The sequence below is a fragment of the Oncorhynchus nerka genome, linkage group LG11, assembly GCF_034236695.1.
Source record: "Oncorhynchus nerka isolate Pitt River linkage group LG11, Oner_Uvic_2.0, whole genome shotgun sequence".
Classification (NCBI taxonomy): Eukaryota; Metazoa; Chordata; class Actinopteri; order Salmoniformes; family Salmonidae; genus Oncorhynchus; species Oncorhynchus nerka.
The window spans coordinates 67,143,998-67,166,371 of record NC_088406.1 but is presented as its reverse complement, the minus strand read 5'-3'; the positions used below and the strand labels follow the sequence as shown (position 1 = coordinate 67,166,371).

The following is a 22,374-nucleotide window of genomic DNA, read 5'->3' as shown; positions in this document are numbered from 1 at the left end:
ACTTTAGATCCATTTCTGCAATACAATTGACAACCATAGCTATGAATGCCAAGAAACCTACCTTACTGAAGCACATATTATTTCCATCACTCTCTTAGTTTCTGCCTACTCACAGAAATTCTCTAAGGATCCCTCACCCTGTACCATCTTCCTCAGCCACTCTCTTCACTGCTTCAGCATGTTTTTTTTGGGACACCGGGATTTGACAGCAGAGGCATTACAAGGAATCCTGTCGATTTAATGCTCCATCCTCACAGGCATCTGAGCCTGTTTAGGGATGGGATTTGAACTGTGACTGAAGGAGTGGAGTGGTATCTTGATGTATTTTGTGTATGATCTCGGTTTACGCCCCTTCCCACAATGGAATATTTTTGTTTCAATACCCCGTACAGTAGGTGGAGGCAATACACCACAATAGGTGTAGTTTGCTATAAAACCTTGAAGACTTGATGTGTAACATAATAAGCAGTACCGTAATTCAAAGAACAGCGCGCATATCACTCATGTTTAGCCACACCCTTTGAGCTATGACGCCACCCAATAACATCCTTTCTCTCCAGTGTAAACGGAAGTGAACAGTGACCAAGAATAATTTCCACATTTGCGTTTTTATTGTTCCTATTAAGACGTTTATTGACAACATGGAACTCAAAATATGACTAATTTAACTGCACAGCATCACATACTCACCCCATGTAGTCTTTAATTCGCGTTGGAGGCGGGACTTGGTTAAAATACGTTTTTTTTTAGGTAACGCTAGTTAGCTGCTAGCAATGGCTAACTGTATGGTTTTTCACACTCAAATAGCCTCCATCATGGAGGTGCTAGCGAATGCAGCCGTGGCAGATATCTGTAAGCTCGTAGACGACGACTATGCAGTGTTTCGTTTGGAAATAACTCAAAGTCAGAAAGAAAACAGGACATTGCGGAGGAAACTACAGCTTCTGGAACTGAAGGTGTCACGGGAGCGCGCAGAGAGGACACCGCGAGAGCGCGTCCTCGCCAGTCGTCCCAGTAGTGTCAAGATCCTCGACCAATTCAGAGGAATGGCAAGAGGTATACCTCGCAGAAGGCTGCGCGGCCTGTCGCCATTCATATATTGCTCAGTGCCTGTCGCCATTCATATACTACTCCGTGCCTGTCACTATTCATATAGAACTCAGTTCCTGTCGCCATTCATATATTGCTCGGTGCCTGTCGCCATTCATATACTACTCCGTGCCTGTCACTATTCATATAGAACTCAGTTCCTGTCGCCATTCATATACTACTCAGTGCCTGTCACTATTCATATATAACTCAGTTCCTGTCGCCATTCATATACTACTCAGTGCCTGTCTCTATTCATATATAACTCAGTTCCTGTCGCCATTCATATTTAACTCAGTTCCTGTAGCCATTCATATTTAACTCGGTGCCTGTCGCCATTCATACAGTTGAAGTCGGAATTTTACATACACCAAATACATTTCAACTCAGTTTTTCACAATTCCTGACATTTAATCCTAGTAAAAATCCCCTGTTTTAGGTCAGTTAGGATCACCACTTTATGTGAATGTGAAGTGTCAGAATAATAGTAGAGAGTGATTTATTTCAGCTTTTATTTCTTTCATCACATTCCCAGTGGGTCAGAAGTTTACATACACTCAATTAGTATTTCGTAACATTGCCTTTAAATTGTTTAACTTGGGTCAAATGTTTTGGGGAAACTTCCACATGCTTCCCACAATAAGTTGGGTGAATTTTGACCCATTCCTCCTGACAGAGCTGGTGTGACTGAGTCAAGTTTGTAGGCTTCCTTGCTCGCACACACTTTTTCAGTTCTGCCCACAAATTTTCTATGGGATTGAGGTCAGGGCCTTGTGATGGCCACTCCAATACCTTTACTTTGTTGTCCTTAAGCCATTTTGCCACAACTTTGGAAGTATGCTTGGGATCATTGTCCATTTGGAAGATCCATTTGCGACCAAGCTTTAACTTCCTGACTGATGTCTTGAGATGTTCCTTCAATATATCCACGTAATTTTCCTACCTCATCATGATCTATTTTGTGAAGTGCACCAGTCCCTTCTGCAGCAAAGCACCCCCACAAGATGATACTGCCACCCCTGTGCTTCACAGTTGGGAAGGTGTTCTTCAGCTTGCAAGCCTCCCCCTCTTTCCTCCAAACATAACAATGCTCATTATGGCCATACAGTTCTATTTTTGTTTCATCAGACCAGTGGACATTTCTCCAAAAAGTACAATCTTTGTCCCCATGTGCAGTTGCAAACCCTAGTCTGTTTTTTTATGGCAGTTTTGGAGCAGTGGCTTCGTCCTTGCTGAGCGACCTTTCAGGTTATGTCGATATTGGACTCTTTTTACTGTGAATATAGATACTTTTGTACCTGTTTCCTCCAGCATCTTCACAAGGTCCTTTGCTGTTGTTCTGGGATTGATTTGCACCTTTCGCACCAAAGTACGTTTATCTCTAGGAGACAGAACGTGTCTCCTTCCTGAGCGGTATGACGGCTGCGTGGTCCCATGGTGTTTATACTTGCATACTATTGTTTGTACAGATGAATGTGGTACCTTCAGGCGTTTGGGAATTGCTCCCAAGGATGAACCAGACTTGTGGAGGTCTACAATTTTTTTCTGAGGTCTTGGCTGTTTTCCTTTGATTTTTCCATGATGTCAAGCAAGAGGCACTGAGTTTGAAGGTAGGCCTTGAAATACATCCACAGGTACACCTCCAATTGACTTAAATGATGTCAATTAACCTATCAGAAGCTTCTACCCCATGACATAATTTTCTGGAATTTCCCAAGCTGTTTAAAGGCACAGTCCACTTAGTGTATGTAAACTTCTGACCCACTGGAATTGTGATACAGTAAAATAATCTGTAAATAATTGTTGGAAAAAATACTTGTGTCATGCACAAAGTAGATGTCCTAACCGACTTGCCAAAACTATAGTCTGTTAACAAGTAATTTGTGGAGTGGTTGAAAAACAAGTTTTTAATGACTCCAACCTAAGTGTATGTAAACTTCCGACTTCAACTGTGTATAACTCAGTGCCTGTCGCCCCGTGCCCTGGAATTGGGTCTTGGTCAGTTTTTGGATAGTATGCAATAATTCCCCAGATTACTTAGCTATCTTGAACAAAGAAACAATATAAAATCCTAACCAGTTTAATTTACTGCATTTACTATTATTTAATCAATGAAGGCAATGTGTTGCATGGAACATAATACATTGATCAATAAAAAGTATATCAAGCAGTTATGCTAAGTGTTACCTTACATCCTTACCAATTCTAGACCGTGTCAAAACTGTCAAGTGTTCAATATAGCATTGAGCATTGACAGAAGCTAACTTAACAACCCCCCCCATTCACTTTCCCAGGTGAAGGACACCTCACTGGAGGTCACAGGAGCTTTGTGAAGCCAGCGGGACACAATACATGGCGAGATGACCCACCAATCACTGTTGATGAGCTGAGTGGAACCTCAACCCAGCATGTTAACGTGATAGAGGTGAGTGTAGTATTACATAAACATCTACAATTAAATTGTAAATGAAATTTGGCCGGTTTATTTCAGAAAAGCTCCCCTCAGCTATTTACTTGTTTACATGTACATCTGCCATATGAGAGCTTGTAAAACTTCCCTACGACATTGTTATACAATTCAACTCATGTACCAGTAATAACCTCCTCTCTTCTTTTGTCAGTCTGCAGAGGCTGCAGGTCCTGGGGTCAAGCAGGAAAGGTCTGAAGGAGAGGAGGACACACGTCACAGCAGAGACATCCAGGCTGGAGCGCCCCCTGTACCCACGGAGGACCCTACCACCGCCCCAGCGCAACACAGGACCCGACGCAGGATCACGGAGGTCAGTGGAACGCTGAACGCCGTTCTCAAGACAGAGACAGACACAGAGACTTTAACTGAAACACAAAGGCTAGACACAGGATCTGACCACAGATCAGACCAAGGGCTATTGGTCTGTCACACAGGATTTGATCCTGCTCCCGGCTCAGAGTATTTACTTCAAGGTAACCCGAGCCTGAGGACGGTTCAGTCCCATCGGGACTCAGGTGACACGTTAGATGATCTGTCTTGTTCTTACACTTCAGAGATGGACCCTGGCAATATGACCTTGGGTTTAGAGATTGATCTATCTAGAGGGGACTGGAACCGATTCAATAGTAGTGTATACTCTGAAGGTTGCCTAGATAAGAAAGGGGAGGGTTTGGTCATAGATGAAGTGAAAGTGGAGTGTGAGGTTCCTTCCACGTGGAATGCAGATAATCACCTAGGATACGGACTCTCACAGGGCAGAGGTTTCTTAGATTACAGGAAAAGCTCAGAGACAAATCCAAATGTCGCAACCCACTCCCCTTTACATTCGCTCAGGGATCGTGACACAGTGTCCACGTTGATTGGGCCTTCCGATTCTCACTACCACATCCTTTTCGATCAGGTTTCGAACTCAAACGACAAGGCTAGAGCCCAGACTCAGGGAGGGGGAAACACATCAGGCAATAGTAAAGAAAAACGGTTCCTCTGCATGTTCTGTAATAAAGGCTTCAGCTGCCCCCAGAAGGTGGAAATCCACCAGAGGGTCCACACGGGGGAGAAACCCTTCAGTTGTGCCCAGTGTCACAAATGCTTCGCCCAGGCTTGTGACCTGAAGAGGCACCAAAGAGTCCACACAGGGGAGAAACCCTACAGCTGCCTCCAGTGTGAGAAGAGGTTCTCCCACCAGCACCATCTGAAGAGGCACCTGAAGGTCCACATGAGATAGACTAGGTGGAGGGCCGAAAAATGTGAAGTTTATTGATCCCCGTCGAGGAAGGAGCTGATTTTTGTATATGACAGTGTTGGGTTCTGAGAATATGAAAATGTACTTATTCATGTCACTGATGGAGTGCTGAGGTTTAGAGTGTCAACACCAGAAGTTAATGGTTATAGGAGGAAGGTATATAGTGTGTGCAATTAAGCTTGGAATGTGTTGAGTGCAGAGAAGCGATTACATGTGGCAGGCATTGATAAGGGAAGAGAGCCATGGATTAGTGATGGAGGGGGGTTGACTTCATTTCAGGTCACCTTAAAGGGAAAAATTAAAGTTTATGGCTCGTATCACTGGTGTTCTGCCTAGCAGTAAAAAACGATGTTTGTACAGATGGGTAGGAGGAGACTCAGCCTATGAGGAAGGTTTAAATATCAGTGCTTGTGTGAACATGTTTTTGTCTAATGCAGCTGTATTGATCCTCTGGGAAGAATAAACTTGGTTAAGCGTTCATAATGTTCGTTGAGTGTTTTACTCTGAGAATTAGAACCTAACAACAGTAAAACATTTTTATGATGACTATTACATTTGTTGGTACTTTAAATTCTCATAAAAAGTATATTCAATAATTTTGTTGGGCAAATTTTCGAAACTGCTAAACTTTGAACTAATCACATACCCGTTGTGATGAAGACAGCCAAAGGCCTGCTTCTATCTACGACGCAAACACTGCCTCTTGTGAAAATGCAAACTGCTGTCTAATGAAGAGGAACAGCTATAGCTAACTCTCAAAGACTGAAATAAGATAAATATCTGTTTAAGTGCACTTGAAATATGCAGCATGCAATACCAATTGTTTTGATCGTATGAAGAGGTAACTTCGTTGACCGTTTAGCCAATTTATTGAAAGCTAGCAAAATGTTAGTTTGACTAGCCTAGTCAGCTACTGTAAATGTCAATTTGTGTTTCATTAGCTTTCTTTGACAGTGAATCCAATTTTTTAAATAATGTTTTGTCTCATTTCAAGTAACTTGCTGCAAGATTAAATAAACATTCAATCGTATAATTTGCATAGAAACCTAAACAAAAGCATGAAGATAGAAAAATGTGTGTGTCATGAATGCTAGAATGGAGGTATCAAAATGACGGCTGCATATTAGCCAATACATATAGCATACTTTTCATTACATCTCCTCTAAAAACAGTTGTACAATGTGCTTTGCAATAAGATAACCAGAGTTTGATTTCTAAACCAGATGAGTTCTCAAATTGCAGCTGCCCAATCTCATGGTGGGCATGCATAGTGTTTGATCCATTGGTATGGAGAATGATAAAGAGCTTTTAGGATTATAGAAAAAGTATTTGGGAAATATATGTTTTTGTTTTTTATGAGTTTCAGTAAATGTGAGTATATTTAGGTGGTTTAAATGATTAACTTTCCTACTAACCTTCTAAAAGTGGACAGTGCCAAAATCTTGCCAACTTGCCAATCCATTCATTATTCTACTAACTATGACATGTGAGGCAAATTTTACCATAATGTATGTTTCGTGCATATACAGTGAGTGCCTTCGGAAAGTATTAAGACCCCTTGAGTTTTTCCACATTTTGTTACATTAGCCTTATTTTAAAATATATTAAATTAATGTTTTTCTTCATCAATCTACACACAATACCCGATAATGAAAAAGCAAAAACAGGTTTTTATACATATTTGCTAATAGAAATAAATAAAAAGCTGAAATACCTTATAAGTATTCAGACCCTTTGCTATGAGACTCGAAATTGAGATCAGTTGCATCCTGTTTCAATTGCTCATCTTTGAGCTATTTCTACAACTTGATTGGCGTCCACCTGTGTTAAATTCAATTGATTGGACATGATTTGGAAAGGCACACACATCTATATAAGGTCCCACAGTTGTTAGTGCATGTCAGAGCAAAAAACAGAAATTTCCAGAAGGACAACCATCTCTGCAGCACTCCACCAATCAGGCTTTTATGGTAGAGTGGCCAGACTGAAGCCGCTCCTCAGTAAAAGACACATGACAGCCCGCTTGGAATTTGCCTTAAAGGCACCTAAAGACTCTCAGACCAAGAAACATGATTATCTGGCCTGATGAAACCAATGTAAATGTGATATAAAAAAATATAAAAAAAATGTGTAAATATTTATAAAAACCTGTTTTAGCTTTGTCATTATGGAGCGTTGTGTGTAGATTGATGAGGGGAAAAAAGAATGATACATTTTAGAATAAGGCTGTAATGTAAGAAAATGTAGAAAAAGTCAAGAGGTATAAATACTTTCCGAATGCACTGTACACCCGAACAAAGAACACCGTCACAAATAGTGTTCCACCATTTATTGATTTTGGAGACAAATAGCAAATGTGTCTCAGTATCTAAATATAGTGTAACCTATCAATCACACACATACAATGTTTGTCCAGAGATCTTTTACCATCTATGCCAAAAGCCTGTGGCCTCTCATGGAGACCGTAGAACTGTCACCAACACATGCTTCACTATTACACCTTCTTTAAGAGCATTTGTGTCCAGCAAATTTATTGAAAGCTAGCCAATGTGTGACTAGCCAAAGCGTATCGAAATGATCCCGCCCTGGTCACCAATGTTGCTGAATCCAATCAAATGTTATTTGTCACATGGTTTGTAAACAACAGGTGTGGACTAACGGTGAAATGCTTACTTACAGCCCTTCCCAACAATGCAGAGAGAGAATATAGAGAGATAATAGAAAAGTAACGGAAATGTGTTAAAAGTAATAAATATACACTCTGAAAACCAGCTCCTCCCTCGACAGAAGATAGTGTAGTTTGCTAAAGTCCATCACATGTACGCACTGTGGAAGAGGTTCTGGGTGACGAGCTACCTCAGGATACACCAGCAGAAAAACATTCCACTATATAACATAGAAAGTAGGGCTGGGGATTGCCAGGGCCTCATAAGATATTATCACAATACTTAGGTGCCTATAAAATATGTATCACGCTTCTCACAATTCAATATGTATTCCGAGTTGATGTTCCAAACGTATTGCTCACTATATGTCTGCTGCAGAGAGAGGAGAGAGCATGAGAAATCGAGTTGATGAATCAGGGAAATAAAAGTGCTGAAAACATATTGGCTCACTATTTAAAAACAAGATGGAGAACAAGCTATAGGGTGAAAAATGTGGGGAGTTTTTGCGCAGGTACAGCCGACTAGCGTCAGCTAACGCTACCTACAGTAGCAAAAAAGTTATAATAATAATAATAATAATAATAAAAATAAGAATATTTTTTATTTAATTTAAATCGGTAATTGGAGTCAAATATTGATATGATATTGTCCCAAAAGTTACGTGATTGGTAACCATTCAAATCATTAAAGGACACATGTTAATATCTATTGTTGTCAACAGAAAAGATCCACAGATGCATTTGCAATAATGAGAGTAACAGATTTCAATGTTGAATATTCCTGAGTAAAATATTGCGTCCAGACATTTTGTGATATATAAGCCAGCGGTCTAAGGCACAGCGGTCTATGGCACTGCATCTCAGTGCTAGAGGCGTCACGACAGACCCTGGTTCGATTCCAGGCTGTATCACAACCAGCCGTGATTGGGAGTCCCATAGGGCGGCGCACAATTGGCCCAGCGTTGTCCGGGTTAGACCATTATTGTAAATAAGAATTTGTTCTTAACTGACTTGCCTAGTTAAATAAAAAATAAATAAAAATCTATTAACACTAAAAAGTCTGTTACATCAAATAAAAATCTAATGTATTTATAAAGCCCTTTTTACATCAGCAGTTGTAACAAAGTGCTATACAGACACCCAGCCTAAAGCCCCAAACAGTAAACAATGCAGATCTAGAAGCACAGTGTCTAGGAAAAACTCCCTAGAAAGGCAGGAAGTCTAGAAAGAAACGTAGAGAAGACTGAGGGGTGGCCAATCCTCTTCTGGCTGTGTTTGGTGGAGAGAGTATATGGCCATTAAGGCCAGATTGTTCTTCAAGAAGTTCATATTGTGTTTGTACTGTGTAGACTATATGACATTCACAAATGCCTTTATCATTACTTCTATTCAACTACTTTATTTTTTTTTATGTGTAAATGAGTGCAGTTTATCAAGTTCATGCAGATTTTTAGTTGAGACGTATGTGTGGTTTATATATTGTGTATTGAAGACATTCATTGAGACTCTCTTTAGTATACATCACACCCTATTCTGCATTCTGACAGTGCTTTTTAACCAATATATGTTTACTAAATATACCTACACATACCCACACTAACAAACACCTACTGTACACGTCAAAATAGTTTAGTCAGGTTTGTCTGATAATGACTTTTGACTTACAAAGTCATATTTATGTCTACCATGATGGGTTTAACAACAATGAAGTCATTCTGTAACTACAGTGCATGTGGTGTAGATGGGTAAACACTCCATGTTGAAAGTGTGTTATTATCTGTGTGTACGTACCTGAGGGAGTGTATGTCTTTGTAATCTGTATCACCTGTCTCTTCTAGGAGGAGGAGGGTCCAGAGATGCTGCTGGTGAAGGAGGAGGGGTGTGAGGAGGGTCTGGGGAACCCTGAGGGGACCATGGTCATGGAGGACAACCAGACTACACCTCCTCCTGAACCCACAGAGGAACCAACTAAGCAGCATAGGACCACATACAGTCTCACTGAGGTGAGTCCACTGTAAACTACTGTCAGAATGGTATTATGTCAGAGCTCGTATCCACAAAGCCTCTCAGAGTAGGAGTGCTGAACTAGGATCAGTTTTGCCTTTTAGATCATAATGAATGAGACAATATAGACAGATGGGGACCTGATCCTCGATCAGCATTGTTGTCCTTAAGCCATTATGCCAAAACTTTGGAAGTATGCTTGGGGTCATTGTCCATTTGGAAGATCCATTTGCAACCAAGCTTTAACTTCCTGACTGATGTCTTGAGATGTTGCTTCAATATATCCACATCATTTTCCTAAGAACTTAATTCTTGCCTAATATTTTGGCATGCATAACCTTTTTTTAACCAATTCTGATGGTTGTTAAAAGAGGAATTATGTTAATAGGCTATTACCGTTATATCAACACACTCGTCACTACCGTTTAATTAACAACTCTAAATTGCTTTGGCACAGTAGGCATCAACTCACTTGCCGATAATGTTGCATAAAACGTTTGAATAGTCTATCCTTTTCGTCAAACATAATCAAAGTTAACGTAGGCCTTATCATGTGAAAATTATAGACCTTTCAAACATTTTGTGCAACATTGTCTAGATGCTTTCAATTTCCAAACCTAAAGGCATACCCAATTTAAGTCTTGTTTTTTTAAAGGTCGACTGAATGTCTATCAAGATGATGTTGCGCCCCAAAGGGATAACGTGAAATAACAATGTAGGTTATTGAAATAATCAAAAGAAAATTGGGATTATTTCTTAGCCTAGTGGTTAAAACAATTTAGGCATATCATGTGAAATTATTGTCAAAAGCGCAAGAGATACTGTTGCAGGTAGGTCTAGATTATTTATGGATTGATCATATAGAAATATCAACACATTCTTTCAACAACTCCAAAATAATTGCCTATGGTGCAGGAACCACTGACTCGCTGCCCTTTTCTATTATCTAGACACTTGCTGGTAACTCAACTAGTTAGAACAGCTCATGAGTTCTCTTAAATATCTGTAGACTAGGTAGGACTCTTATGACTAAAGATTCTTCAAGCATAGCTTTAATTTTTACCCATAAGAGTAGGATAACTTTTACTCTGAGACACTTTGTGGATGCGGGCAGTGGTCTTGATTAATTTTGTCTGAAGTGTGGGACCATGTTTTCATTTATTAAACCATTAAAGACTATCAAGTATTAAACTCAACTAACATGTTTGCATAGTATCCAATCACCTAACATGTTTGTATAGTGCTCATAGCAAACTCTCATTGCCCAACCAGAAGATGCTCCATAGCAGGGTGCTCATATCAGATTTCTTGATCCAACATCCTCTCACTCTGTATCTCTTACAGTCAGTAGACATGGAGGATGGGAAGCCTGATCTGCTGCTGGTCAAAGAGGAAACAATAGAAGACGTACCAGAGAGCATTGACCTGTTAAGTGGACAAAAGAAGGGGGAGCAAGGTAAGAAAGAATTACATATAGCCTACATACAGTAATATATCTTCAATGGGAATAGTAATGTGCCTGGCTATAAAAAAAAAATCAGAAGATTAAATCAATACAACAAAACACACAATGCATGAATTTGACCAAGTAATTGACACAAAAAAACTCCATATGTAGAGTTCTCTGCCATGTTTAAAAATATATATATTTTGTAACCTCTTCCTTCAGGTGGTTGGCTGGAGATTAAAAGAGGAGACTGGGTGGCCATCTTGGATTCCCAGACCGGCGCAGCCAAGGGTCGAGGGGACAACATCACCGAGCTGGCTAGGGCCAGAGGAGACATAGTGGAGGTCAGTGGATGGGACAGAGTCCCTAATGCCGAGCTGGGGAACAACACTGTTAACCACAACCCAAAACAGACTGTCGAACACAAAACAACAGTCAAACTTAATTTCCATGACAACAGACTGGCTGGGACCAGGGCAAGGCGTAGATTTGGTCTGCGAGGACGAGGTGGTGTCTGTATGCGGCAGGAGAAAACAGCCACAGACTCTGCTAGCGATACTCCGTCCTGCTCCTATAGTTGTGATTCAGAGAGACTGATGGTGCCTCAGGTTAACCCCCTAACAGGTGCTGCCTTCAGCCTGCCTTCTATAGGATCTATCAACTGGAACATGGACCCTGTGACAACACAGACACTCCCTGGCCTTCATCCTCCTCACACTCCCCTAATGTTAAACCAGACCTCAGACAATGCCTCAACACTAAATGGCTACATAAGCCCATTGACAAATGACAGTAGTAGAGATGGAATAAGTAAAGGTGGTGGTGCCAAAGAGAAGCGATTCCCGTGTTCATTCTGTGGGAAAGTGTTCAGTTTCCCCCAACAGGTGGAGATCCACCAGAGGATGCACACAGGGGAGAAACCATTCAGCTGCAACCTGTGCAGAGTCAGTTTCTCACACTCATCCAGCCTGAAGAGGCACCAGAGGGTCCACACAGGGGAGAAACCATTTGGCTGCCACCTGTGCCGGGTCAGTTTCTCCCACACATCCAGCCTGAAAAGGCACCTGAAGGTCCACACGGGAGAGAGGCCGTTCGCCTGTACGCACTGCGAGAAGAGATTCTCAGAGAGGAGCTACCTCAGGTTACACCAGCAGAAAATGCACACGGGCCATGTATAGTGACATATAATGTAGTATTAGTTTGTTTGTAGTTAATTATGTTGGTTTTGGATGTAGTAGGGAGCTGGATGAGGTGACATGAGGGAAGAATGAGTATGATAAGGCAGAGGAGATGATATGGTGATGGTTGGTGTGATAGTGTCTGTAAAAATGCTTCACTGATGAAGAGTGACAACCTTATCATGGTGTTTGATGCTGGTGTTTTATAATGAGGAAATGATAGTGCCTTAATTCATGTTTACTTGGCATAAAGCAATGAAGCTGTGTGTAATGTAATGTTGAACCGTTTCCAAAGTATTCTCAACTTCATTTTATCAAAGAGAAGGGTACCAGATTTGGTAACAGGTCAACTGTTACCATAGTGATAAAAGTGTTTCTCCATGTCACTAGGGCTGTTGCGGTAATCCAGCATTCATGCGTCATGACCGCAATAAAATTCTAATGTGACCAGTCATGGTAATCTCCTTTTAAGCACTCTGGACATATGTTCGTAGTACCCAACTCTGTAACGATCATCAGGTCGCGAATGGCCTGGTACTCAGGGCTCTATTGTCCTTCTAGCCACTCTGACATCAATGCAAATGTAATCGAAAATCACATTAAACACATCATCAAAACAGTATGTGCTTTTAAAACTCACCTCACTCTGATTGATTGATCAATTTGAATAAATTAGTTCAACAACAGGTTGAATCTGAGTGTAAAAAAGATACCTTTGGTACAAACTTGCCCTAGCCTAAATAAAACAAATTCAGAGTCTACATTATAGTGGATTCTTTGGGGATTTTGTATAGCCTAGTAATAGGGCACATTTTATATTTTTCATAATTAATAGGCTGATATGTTACCTTTAGCTACAGAATATCTCACCACCATGCCTTTCCATCTCCTCCCCGCTTTCCTTAATGCCATTCTTCAGCGCACAGTGAGAGGGGCTGTCAACAGTTTAATGAAATACAGCAGACAGTTTCGTTGTGAAAACATGTTACTATCGATGTTCCCTTAGAGATTTCACTTGTTTTTCCATATTAAGCACCAGGAACAGGATTGGAGTGCCCATGGCATGCAGAGTTTGGGCAGAATATCTATCACATGAAGTAGTTTCCCCGAAATGGGACCAAGCTGCAGGAAAGTGACCTCCATTCGCTATTCGATACGGATGATATGCATCTTTTTCTCTTGCCTCTGTTTCTGCAAATGTGATGATGGGACATTCTAAATCGAAACTAATTTGACATATTAGTTAGGATTAAATTGAGAATAGTCTGGTGAAATAATGATCACTTGATGAGAGCTGGAGTGAACAGCATGTGCAGCCTGAGGCAAGGAACAGAGCACAAGCTTTTTTTGTGACTTTCTCAAAATTGTCAATAGCCTATCGTCGCATCATGCAGCCCATACCTTTTGATTTCTAAAGCATTCTAAGGTTTGTATCATTCACAACTAAAGTTGCCAAATTACAGAAAATCTGGCATATAGAACCTGTTTCAAATGATGACTTTTATGCTCAACATAGACACTTCATATGCTCACTCCGGAATGGGAAAAATAGAATTTCTATTTTAAGTTCAATTATAATCGTCTTACTATAAAATCATATAATATAAAATAATGGCATGGGACTTAAGCATATCTTGTCTGCTAAATGAACAAGCCTACAGCATGGCGCATAGCCATAAAATGATATTTATTTTTGACAGTATACAGTAGGGCAACTCATTCTATTCTTCTGAAATACATTTTCTTCACATCATGTTTCTTTAGACTTGACTAAAATAAATCATGGCTTTGTTGTGATGGTGTATATTCAATTGATTTATTCTGTGTTTTTAAATGTAGATGTTCATCAGCAGCTTGTATGCTGGGGGCTGGAGGGCTGGAGATGCTCAACGTGTTTATGTTAATTACTGGTCAATTACCATGAGACCAGCAGGCTTTTGCATGACAACCAGCTGACAAAGTGTCATGACCACCACAGCCCTACTTATTGTTTTGTGCAATAAAAAGTACTGTACTTTACATTGTGAGTATTACCATTTTGTTGAAATAAAATACAAAGTTGACTCTGCTGACTGACTTGGTTATTTTTGTATTATTGCAGGGACCGAGTTTCCTTTATTTCAGTCGAACCAAAACATTATACTTAATTCTCGAATTAACACATATGTAAATGTTTTAAATAATTAACTCCAATGGCTCCATATTGTTAGGTACTTGAATCACAGTGTTAGAGAAAGGCTTGGCTGTGGTTTAACATTTTATAATATGTCATGTTTTTGTGTCTACAGCAGAGTTTCTTATATGAACCTTTTTATATGCTCTTTTGTATACTTTGTGTTTAGTCTGTAGTCCATGAGGACCTGCTGATATCTGGTGTTGCTGGCAGGAGAGAGTGGACCTCTGAAACGGCTGGTCACAAACCCGGATCCAGCACCCTGGGTTAGGAGCCATCGATCTTCCTTCCCGAGTCGGAACCAGGACCGACCCACGAGGAACAGAGATTCCACCACTACACAGAACACAACCAGTGGACAGGTGGACTGAACAACCTCAGTCCTGGTGGTCATCAGAGAGACAGAGGCTCCAGTCAGGGATCCAGTCTGCAGCCCAGACTCTTCTCTTCACAGTCTCAGTGCAGGGATGAAGCAGGGCTTGGGGCTGATAGAGATAGAACCTCCTGTTCCTATGATACAAACACCACAGTATCCATGATGAACAGAGCATGTCTTCCTGGGCTTCAGCCTTCATGGAGAGTGGTGGGAGACCCCCCTGGTGGTAGTCTACCAGGAAGTATTTATTTTCCTTCAGTCTCATCTCATGCCTAGTGACTGGGTTCATAGAAGGTCTGGGCCTGGACCTGGGTCTAGCCTTCCTCAGTTACCTCAGGATTACCTCACCAATACAGACAGACAGTCAGGATGGGTGGTCACCACAAGAGGTTCCTAGCCTATAACACAGCACACAATCTCAACAACACCCAAACAATGGCTAGAGGTCAAGGAGGGAGCTCAAAGACTAACCACCTAATGGTGGTGGCTCCTGCTTCTACCTCCTCTGGTGTCATAGGGTCAAAAATTAAGAGGCCAAGCAATAGGACAGACGTTGACAACCCGTATGCCTGCTCCACATGTGGGAAGAGCTTTGCTGAGGCAAGGTATGTGAAGCAGCACCAGACTGCTCACACCAAGGAGAGGCCCTTCAAATGCAAACTATGTTCAAAGAGCTTCTCCTTCCTGAGTTACCTCATCAGACATAGGTGTGCCCACAATGGGGAGAAATCGTAGCAATTCTTTAGATGAAATATTATAGTTATCATGTGAAGTGTCCTGGGCTAAGAGTTTTTATTAGTAAGAGTTGAGCATCTGGGTATGCTAACATTCTTACATAATACAGATTTGTTGTTTGGTGTGCTGGCATAGCCGAAACACTGTCCTTGAAGTCTAACACTATATGAAAACAGTGCATTCGGAAAAGTATTCAGACTCTATATTCAGTACTTTATTGAACCACCTTTGGCAGCGATTACAGCCTCGAGTCTTTTTGGGTATGAAGCTACAAGCTTGGCACACCTGATTTTGGAGAGTTTCTCCCATTCTTCTCTGCAGATCCTCTCAAGCTCTGTCAGGTTACATTTACATTACATTTAAGTCATTTAGCAGACGCTCTTATCCAGAGCGACTTACAAATTGGTGCGTTCACCTTAAGACATCCAGTGGAACAGCCACTTTACAATAGTGCATCTAAATCTTTTAAGGGGGGTGAGAAGGATTACTTTATCCTATCCTAGGTATTCCTGAAAGAGGTGGGGTTTCAGGTGTCTCCGGAAGGTGGTGATTGACTCCGCTGTCCTGGCGTCGTGAGGGAGTTTGTTCCACCATTGGGGGGCCAGAGCAGCGAACAGTTTTGACTGGGCTGCGCGGGAACTGTACTTCCTCAGTGGTAGGGAGGCAAGCAGGCCAGAGGTGGATGAACGCAGTGCCCTTGTTTGGGTGTAGGGCCTGATCAGAGCCTGGAGGTACTGAGGTGCCGTTCCCCTCACAGCTCCGTAGGCAAGCACCATGGTCTTGTAGCGGATGCGAGCTTCAACTGGAAGCCAGTGGAGAGAGCGGAGGAGCGGGGTGACGTGAGAGAACTTGGGAAGGTTGAACACCAGACGGGTTGCGGCGTTCTGGATGAGTTGTAGGGGTTTAATGGCACAGGCAGGGAGCCCAGCCAACAGCGAGTTGCAGTAATCCAGACGGGAGATGACAAGTGCCTGGATTAGGACCTGCGCTGCTTCCTGTGTGAGGCAGGGTCGTACTCTGCGGATGTTGTAGAGCATGAACCTACAAGAACGGGCCACCTCCTTGATGTTAGTTGAGAACGACAGGGTGTTGTCCAGGATCACGCCAAGGTTCTTAGCGCTCTGGGAGGAGGACACAATGGAGTTGTCAACCGTGATGGCGAGATCATGGAACGGGCAGTCCTTCCCCGGGAGGAAGAGCAGCTCCGTCTTGCCGAGGTTCAGCGTGAGGTGGTGATCCGTCATCCACACTGATATGTCTGCCAGACATGCAGAGATGCGATTCGCCACCTGGTCATCAGAAGGGGGAAAGGAGAAGATTAATTGTGTGTCGTCTGCATAGCAATGATAGGAGAGACCATGTGAGGTTATGACAGAGCCAAGTGACTTGGTGTATAGCGAGAATAGGAGAGGGCCTAGAACAGAGCCCTGGGGGACGCCAGTGGTGAGAGCGCGTGGTGAGGAGACAGATTCTCGCCACGCCACCTGGTAGGAGCGACCTGTCAGGTAGGACGCAATCCAAGCGTGGGCCGCGCCGGAGATGCCCAACTCGGAGAGGGTGGAGAGGAGGATCTGATGGTTCACAGTATCGAAGGCAGCCGATAGGTCTAGAAGGATGAGAGCAGAGGAGAGAGAGTTAGCTTTAGCAGTGCGGAGGGCCTCCGTGATACAGAGAAGAGCAGTCTCAGTTGAATGACTAGTCTTGAAACCTGACTGATTTGGATCAAGAAGGTCATTCTGAGAGAGATAGCGGGAGAGCTGGCCAAGGACGGCACATTCAAGAGTTTTGGAGAGAAAAGAAAGAAGGGATACTGGTCTGTAGTTGTTGACATCGGAGGGATCAAGTGTAGGTTTTTTCAGAAGGGGTGCAACTCTCGCTCTCTTGAAGACAGAAGGGACGTAGCCAACGGTCAGGGATGAGTTGATGAGCGAGGTGAGGTAAGGGAGAAGGTCTCCGGAAATGGTCTGGAGAAGAGAGGAGGGAATAGGGTCAAGCGGGCAGGTTGTTGGGCGGCCGGCCGTCACAAGACGCAAGAGGTTGAATGGTGGGCGTCGTTGCACAGATATTTTAAGGTCTCCAGCGATGTTCGATGGGGTTGAAGTCCGGGCTCTGGCTGGGCCACTCAAGGACATGCAGAGACTTGTCCCAAAGCCACTCCTGCGTTGTCTTGGCTGTGTGCTTAGGGTCATTGTCCTGTTGGAAGGTGAACCTTCACCCCAGTCTGGGGATCTGAGCGCTCTGGAGCAGGTTTTCATCAAGAATCTTTCTGTACTTTGCTCTGTTCATCTTTCGCTCGACCCTGACTAGTCTCCCAGTCCCTGCTGCTGAAAAACTGTAGGGATGGTGCCAGGTTTCCTCAAGACGTGATGCTTGGCATTCAGGACAAAGTGTTCAATCTTGGTTTTATCAGACCAGAGAATCTTGTTTCTCATGGTCAGAGTCTTTTAGATGCCTTTTGGCAAACTCCAAGTGGGCTGTCATGTGCCTTTTACTGAGGAGTAATTCCTTCGACCTCGTGGCTTGGTTTTTGCTCTGACATGCACTGTCAACTGTGGGACCTCACATAGACAGGTGTATGCCTTTCTAAATCATGTCCAATCAATTGAATTTACCACAGGTGGAGTCCAATCAAATTGTAGAAACGTATCAAGGATGATCAATGGTAATCGGATGCACCAGAGCTCAATTTCGAGTCTCATAGCAAAGGGGCTGAATACTTGTAAATAAATAATTTGTAAGTCGCTCTGGATAAGAGCGTCTGCTAAATGACTTAAATGTAAATGTAAGGTAATGTTTTTTTCGCTTTGTCATTATGGGGTATTGTGTGTTGATTGAGGAAAATAATGAATTTAATCCATTTTAGAATAAGGCTAAAGTAACAAAATATGGAAAAGGTGAAGGGGTCTGAATACTTTCCAAATACACTGTATATTCCCCCTTTGCATTTGTTTTTTTTTTACCTTTGTTCTAGTCAACAAATATAATGTCCCTCCCAACATTATTTTGCATAATCAGGTGGTACCCGTTCCTTTATGTACTATAATTAGGTGATCAAATCTGTTAATGAGAAATCATGTCCTTCTGATATGTTTACTTTTTATGTACTTGTTTATCCTTTAGAATAAAACGTGGCCTCATTTTCCTTCGAACCTATGAAAGGGATTCCACGGCCATTGTCAAAATTGGCTATATCATACAATTGAATGAAAACAAATTAGCTTTTTAATTTAAGGTTCGTTTTAAAAATCAAATGTTAAGCAGATACATTGTAGAAAAAGGCAGGCTTTGGACATGATTATGACTTTGGCTGTGGATACTAGTGAAAACTGCTTGAAAGATACTGATCATGATTCGGTTTTACGTGTAATTCAAGAACATCGCACATACCCTTTATTTAGCCACACCCTTCTATGACGCCTACCAATAATATAATTTATCTTCTGTGTAAACGGAAGTAAATTACGAAGAACAATTTCAACGTTAGCGTGTTTATTGTTGCTATTAAGACGTTTATTAACACCATGGCACTTAAAATTATTCATTTAACAGCACAGAATCACATACTTACCCTATGTAGTCTTATATAATACACGTTGGAGACAGGAATTGGTGATAACTATTTAATGCTAGCTGCTAACGTTAGCAAACAATGGCTGACGGTATGGTTTTTCACACTCAAATAGCCTCCATTATGGAGGTGCTAGCGAATGCAGCCGTGTCAGAGATCTGTAAACTCGTAGACGACGACTATGCAGTGTTTCGTTTGGAAATAACTCAAACCCAGAAAGAAAACAGGGCATTGCGGAGGAAACTACAGCTATTTGAACTGAAGATGGCACGGGAGCGCGTCCTAGCCAGTCGTCCCAATAGTGTCAAGATTCTCGACCGGTACAGAGCAATGGCTAGAGGTATATTCTGCCGAGGCTACGCGGCCTGTCGCGGTTCATGTATAGCTCAGTGCCCGTCTCTTCGTTCTGCACGTGTTCAGATGTTACCCAGAATTGGGTCTTGGTCAGTTGTTGGATAGTATGCAATAATGCCCCTGATTATTTAGCTATCTTGCGCAAAGACAATATCATATTTTAATCAGATTCTTGATGTGCTGCATTTCCTATTATTTACTCAATGAAAACAATGTGATACATTGAACATAATACATCAATAAATAAATAGTATATCAAGAAGTTATGAGAAGTGTTACCTTAAAATCGTTGCCAATTCTAGACAGTGTCAATAGGGTACAATATAGCATTGACAGTACTGAACTTAACCCCATCTTTCCCCCAATCACTCTCACAGGTGAAGGACATTTCACTAAAGGCCACAGGAGCTTTGTGAAGCCAGGGGGACACAATACATGGGGAGATGACCAACCAATCACTGTTGATGAGGGGAGTGGAACCACAACCCAGCACATTATCGAGATAGAGGTTAGTGTAATAGTGTTACATAAAAAAAGGCTAATTTGTAAATCAATAGCCCATTAATTTCAGCAAGGCTTTCTTCAGCTATTGACTTGCGTACATGCACATCTACCATAAGGGAGCTTGTTTGACTTCCCTACGACATTGTTATCCAATTTAAGTAAAAACCTCATCTCTTCTTGTGTCAGTCTGCAGATGCAGGTCCTGGGGTCAAGCAGGAGAGGTCTGAAGGAGAGGAGGACCCACGTCACAGCAGAGTCATCCAGACTAGAGCGGCTGAAGTGCACTCTGTAGCCACGGAGGACCCCGCCACAGTGCAGCCCAGGACACAACGCAGCGTCACGGAGGTCAGAGACAGACACAAGTCAGAGACAGACACAGAGACTTTAACTGTAACACAAAGGCTTTTACACACAGGATCTGACCACAGATCAGACCCAGAGCGACTGGGGCTGGGGCCACTGGGCTGTCTTCCTGCTCCCGGTTCAGAGTATTTACTTTACGGTAACCCAAGCATGAGGGCTGTTAATTCCCATCCGGACTCAGGTGACGCATCAGAGATTGGCAATGATCCGTCTTGTTCTTACGCTACAGAGATGGACCCTGGCAACATGCGTTTGGGTTTAGAGACACACACTGATCTGTCTAGAGGGAACTGGAACCGGTACAGTAGTAGTGTATACTCTGAAGGGTGCCTAGATGAGAAAGGGGAGGGTTTGGTTGTAGAGGAAGTGACTGTGAAAGTGGAGGGCGATGATCCTCCCACATGGAATGCAGATAGTCACCTAGGAGACGGACACTCACAGGGCGGAGATTTCTTAGATTACAGGGGAAGTTTAGAGACAAATCAAAATGTTGCGACCCACTCCCCTTTACACACACTCAGGGATCACGACCCAGTGTCCACGTCGATGGGGCCTTCCGATTCACACGGCCACGTTCTTTTCGATCAGGTATTGAAATCAAACGACAGGGCTAGAGCCCAGGCTCTGGGAGAGGGAGAAACATTAGGCGGTAGTAAAGAGAAACGGTTCCTCTGCAGGTTCTGTAACAAAGGCTTCAGCTGCCCCCAGAAGGTGGAGATCCACCAGAGGGTCCACACAGGGGTGAAACCCTTCAGCTGTACCCAGTGTCACATGTGTTTCGCCCAGGCTGGCAACCTGAAGAGGCACCAGAGGGTCCACACAGGAGTGAAACCCTTCAGCTGTACCCAGTGTCCCATGTGCTTTGCCCAGGCTGGTGACCTGAAGAGGCACCAGAGGGTCCACACAGGGGAAAAACCCTACAGCTGTACCCAGTGTCCCATGCGCTTCGCCCAGGCTGGTCACCTGAAGATGCACCTGAAGGTCCACACGGGAGAAAGGCCATTTGCCTGTACGCACTGCGGGAAGAGGTTTTCAGAGAGGAGCTACCTCAGGATACACCAGCAGAAAAAACATTCCACTCTATAAAATATAAAGTTACCATTCCAATCGATAGCTTCTGATGATCCTAACCTTCATTAAAGACAAAGATTAATTGTCATTGTTGTCAACCGAAAAGACCCACAGGTGCATTTGGAATAATGAGAGTAACAGATTTCAGTGTTTAATATACCTGAGTAGAATATTGCATCCAGACATTGTGATACATTGTATAATACTGTATGATATACTGTATAACCCTAAAAAAGTCTGTTACATAGTGTTTGTACTGTGTAGGATATGATGTTCACAATTGCCTGTTTCATTACTTCCATTCAACTACTATTTTTTTCCCCCAAGACACTTTTAATGAGAAAACTAATGCAGTTTATTCACTTCATGCAGAGGTTTAGTTGAGACGTGTATGTGTGGTTTTCATATGGTGTATTTAACGACTTCCTCCCGGGATTGAACTTTTTCTGTTGTAAAGTGATATCCCAAGTATAAATACAAGTCTAAAAAAAAAAAAAATGTTTTGAGCAAAAGTTTTTTGGAACACAACTGCAAACTTCAAGGAGTAGGGCATTCAAGGAGTTGGTTTGATAGGAAGTTGCGATACCATCTGCCTAGTGAACAAAATAGGAAAGACAACCCACTTGTGCTATGTCCTGGACCACCTATTGAGATGTGCCTTTTAAGTAAATCCACTGTTAAATGAGGTGAAAAGGAGACTGGATTGCCACCTTAACACTTGTTCATGTTTAATAAACACAAAATTTGACTTTTCATTCTAAGACTCATTGAGACTCTCTTTAGTATACATCCCATCTCACCCTATTCTGCATACACCCGACAGCGCTTTATAACCATTATAGACTTACTTAATATAGGCAGACTTACCCACACACTAACAAACACCTACTGTATATGTCAAAATAGTTTTCAGGTTTGTCTGATGACTTTTGATTTATCATAGCCAACTTATTTTTACCCACAACATCATATTTATGTCCACCATGATGGGTTTTACAACAATGAAATCATTCTGTAACTACAGTATAGGACTCAAACGTAGTGGGGATGGGTAAACACTCCATGTTGAAAGAGTGTTTATCTGTGTGTACTTACCTGAGGGAGTGTATGTCTGTAATCTGTATCACCTCTCTT

The 22,374-nt window shown here is 42.3% G+C and overlaps 2 protein-coding genes across 2 annotated transcripts; both read left to right on the top strand.

Annotated features, from left to right (window-relative positions):
- Window positions 1-551: 551 nt before the first annotated feature.
- Window positions 552-14,115, top strand: LOC115137391 (neurotrophin receptor-interacting factor homolog). Its single transcript, XM_029673696.2, has 6 exons — window positions 552-1,056; window positions 3,384-3,514; window positions 3,711-3,869; window positions 9,306-9,470; window positions 10,816-10,927; window positions 11,141-14,115. The coding sequence occupies exons 1-6, from the start codon at window positions 774-776 to the stop codon at window positions 12,094-12,096; spliced, it is 1,806 nt and encodes a 601-aa protein (XP_029529556.2). The 5' UTR covers window positions 552-773; the 3' UTR covers window positions 12,097-14,115.
- Window positions 14,116-18,794: 4,679 nt separating this feature from the next.
- On the top strand, window positions 18,795-21,995 carry LOC115137392 (zinc finger protein with KRAB and SCAN domains 1-like). Its single transcript, XM_029673700.2, has 3 exons — window positions 18,795-19,288; window positions 19,680-19,810; window positions 19,993-21,995. Exons 1-3 carry the CDS (start codon window positions 19,030-19,032, stop codon window positions 21,253-21,255), a joined length of 1,653 nt encoding a protein of 550 aa, XP_029529560.2. The 5' UTR covers window positions 18,795-19,029; the 3' UTR covers window positions 21,256-21,995.
- The last annotated feature ends 379 nt before the right edge of the window (window positions 21,996-22,374 follow it).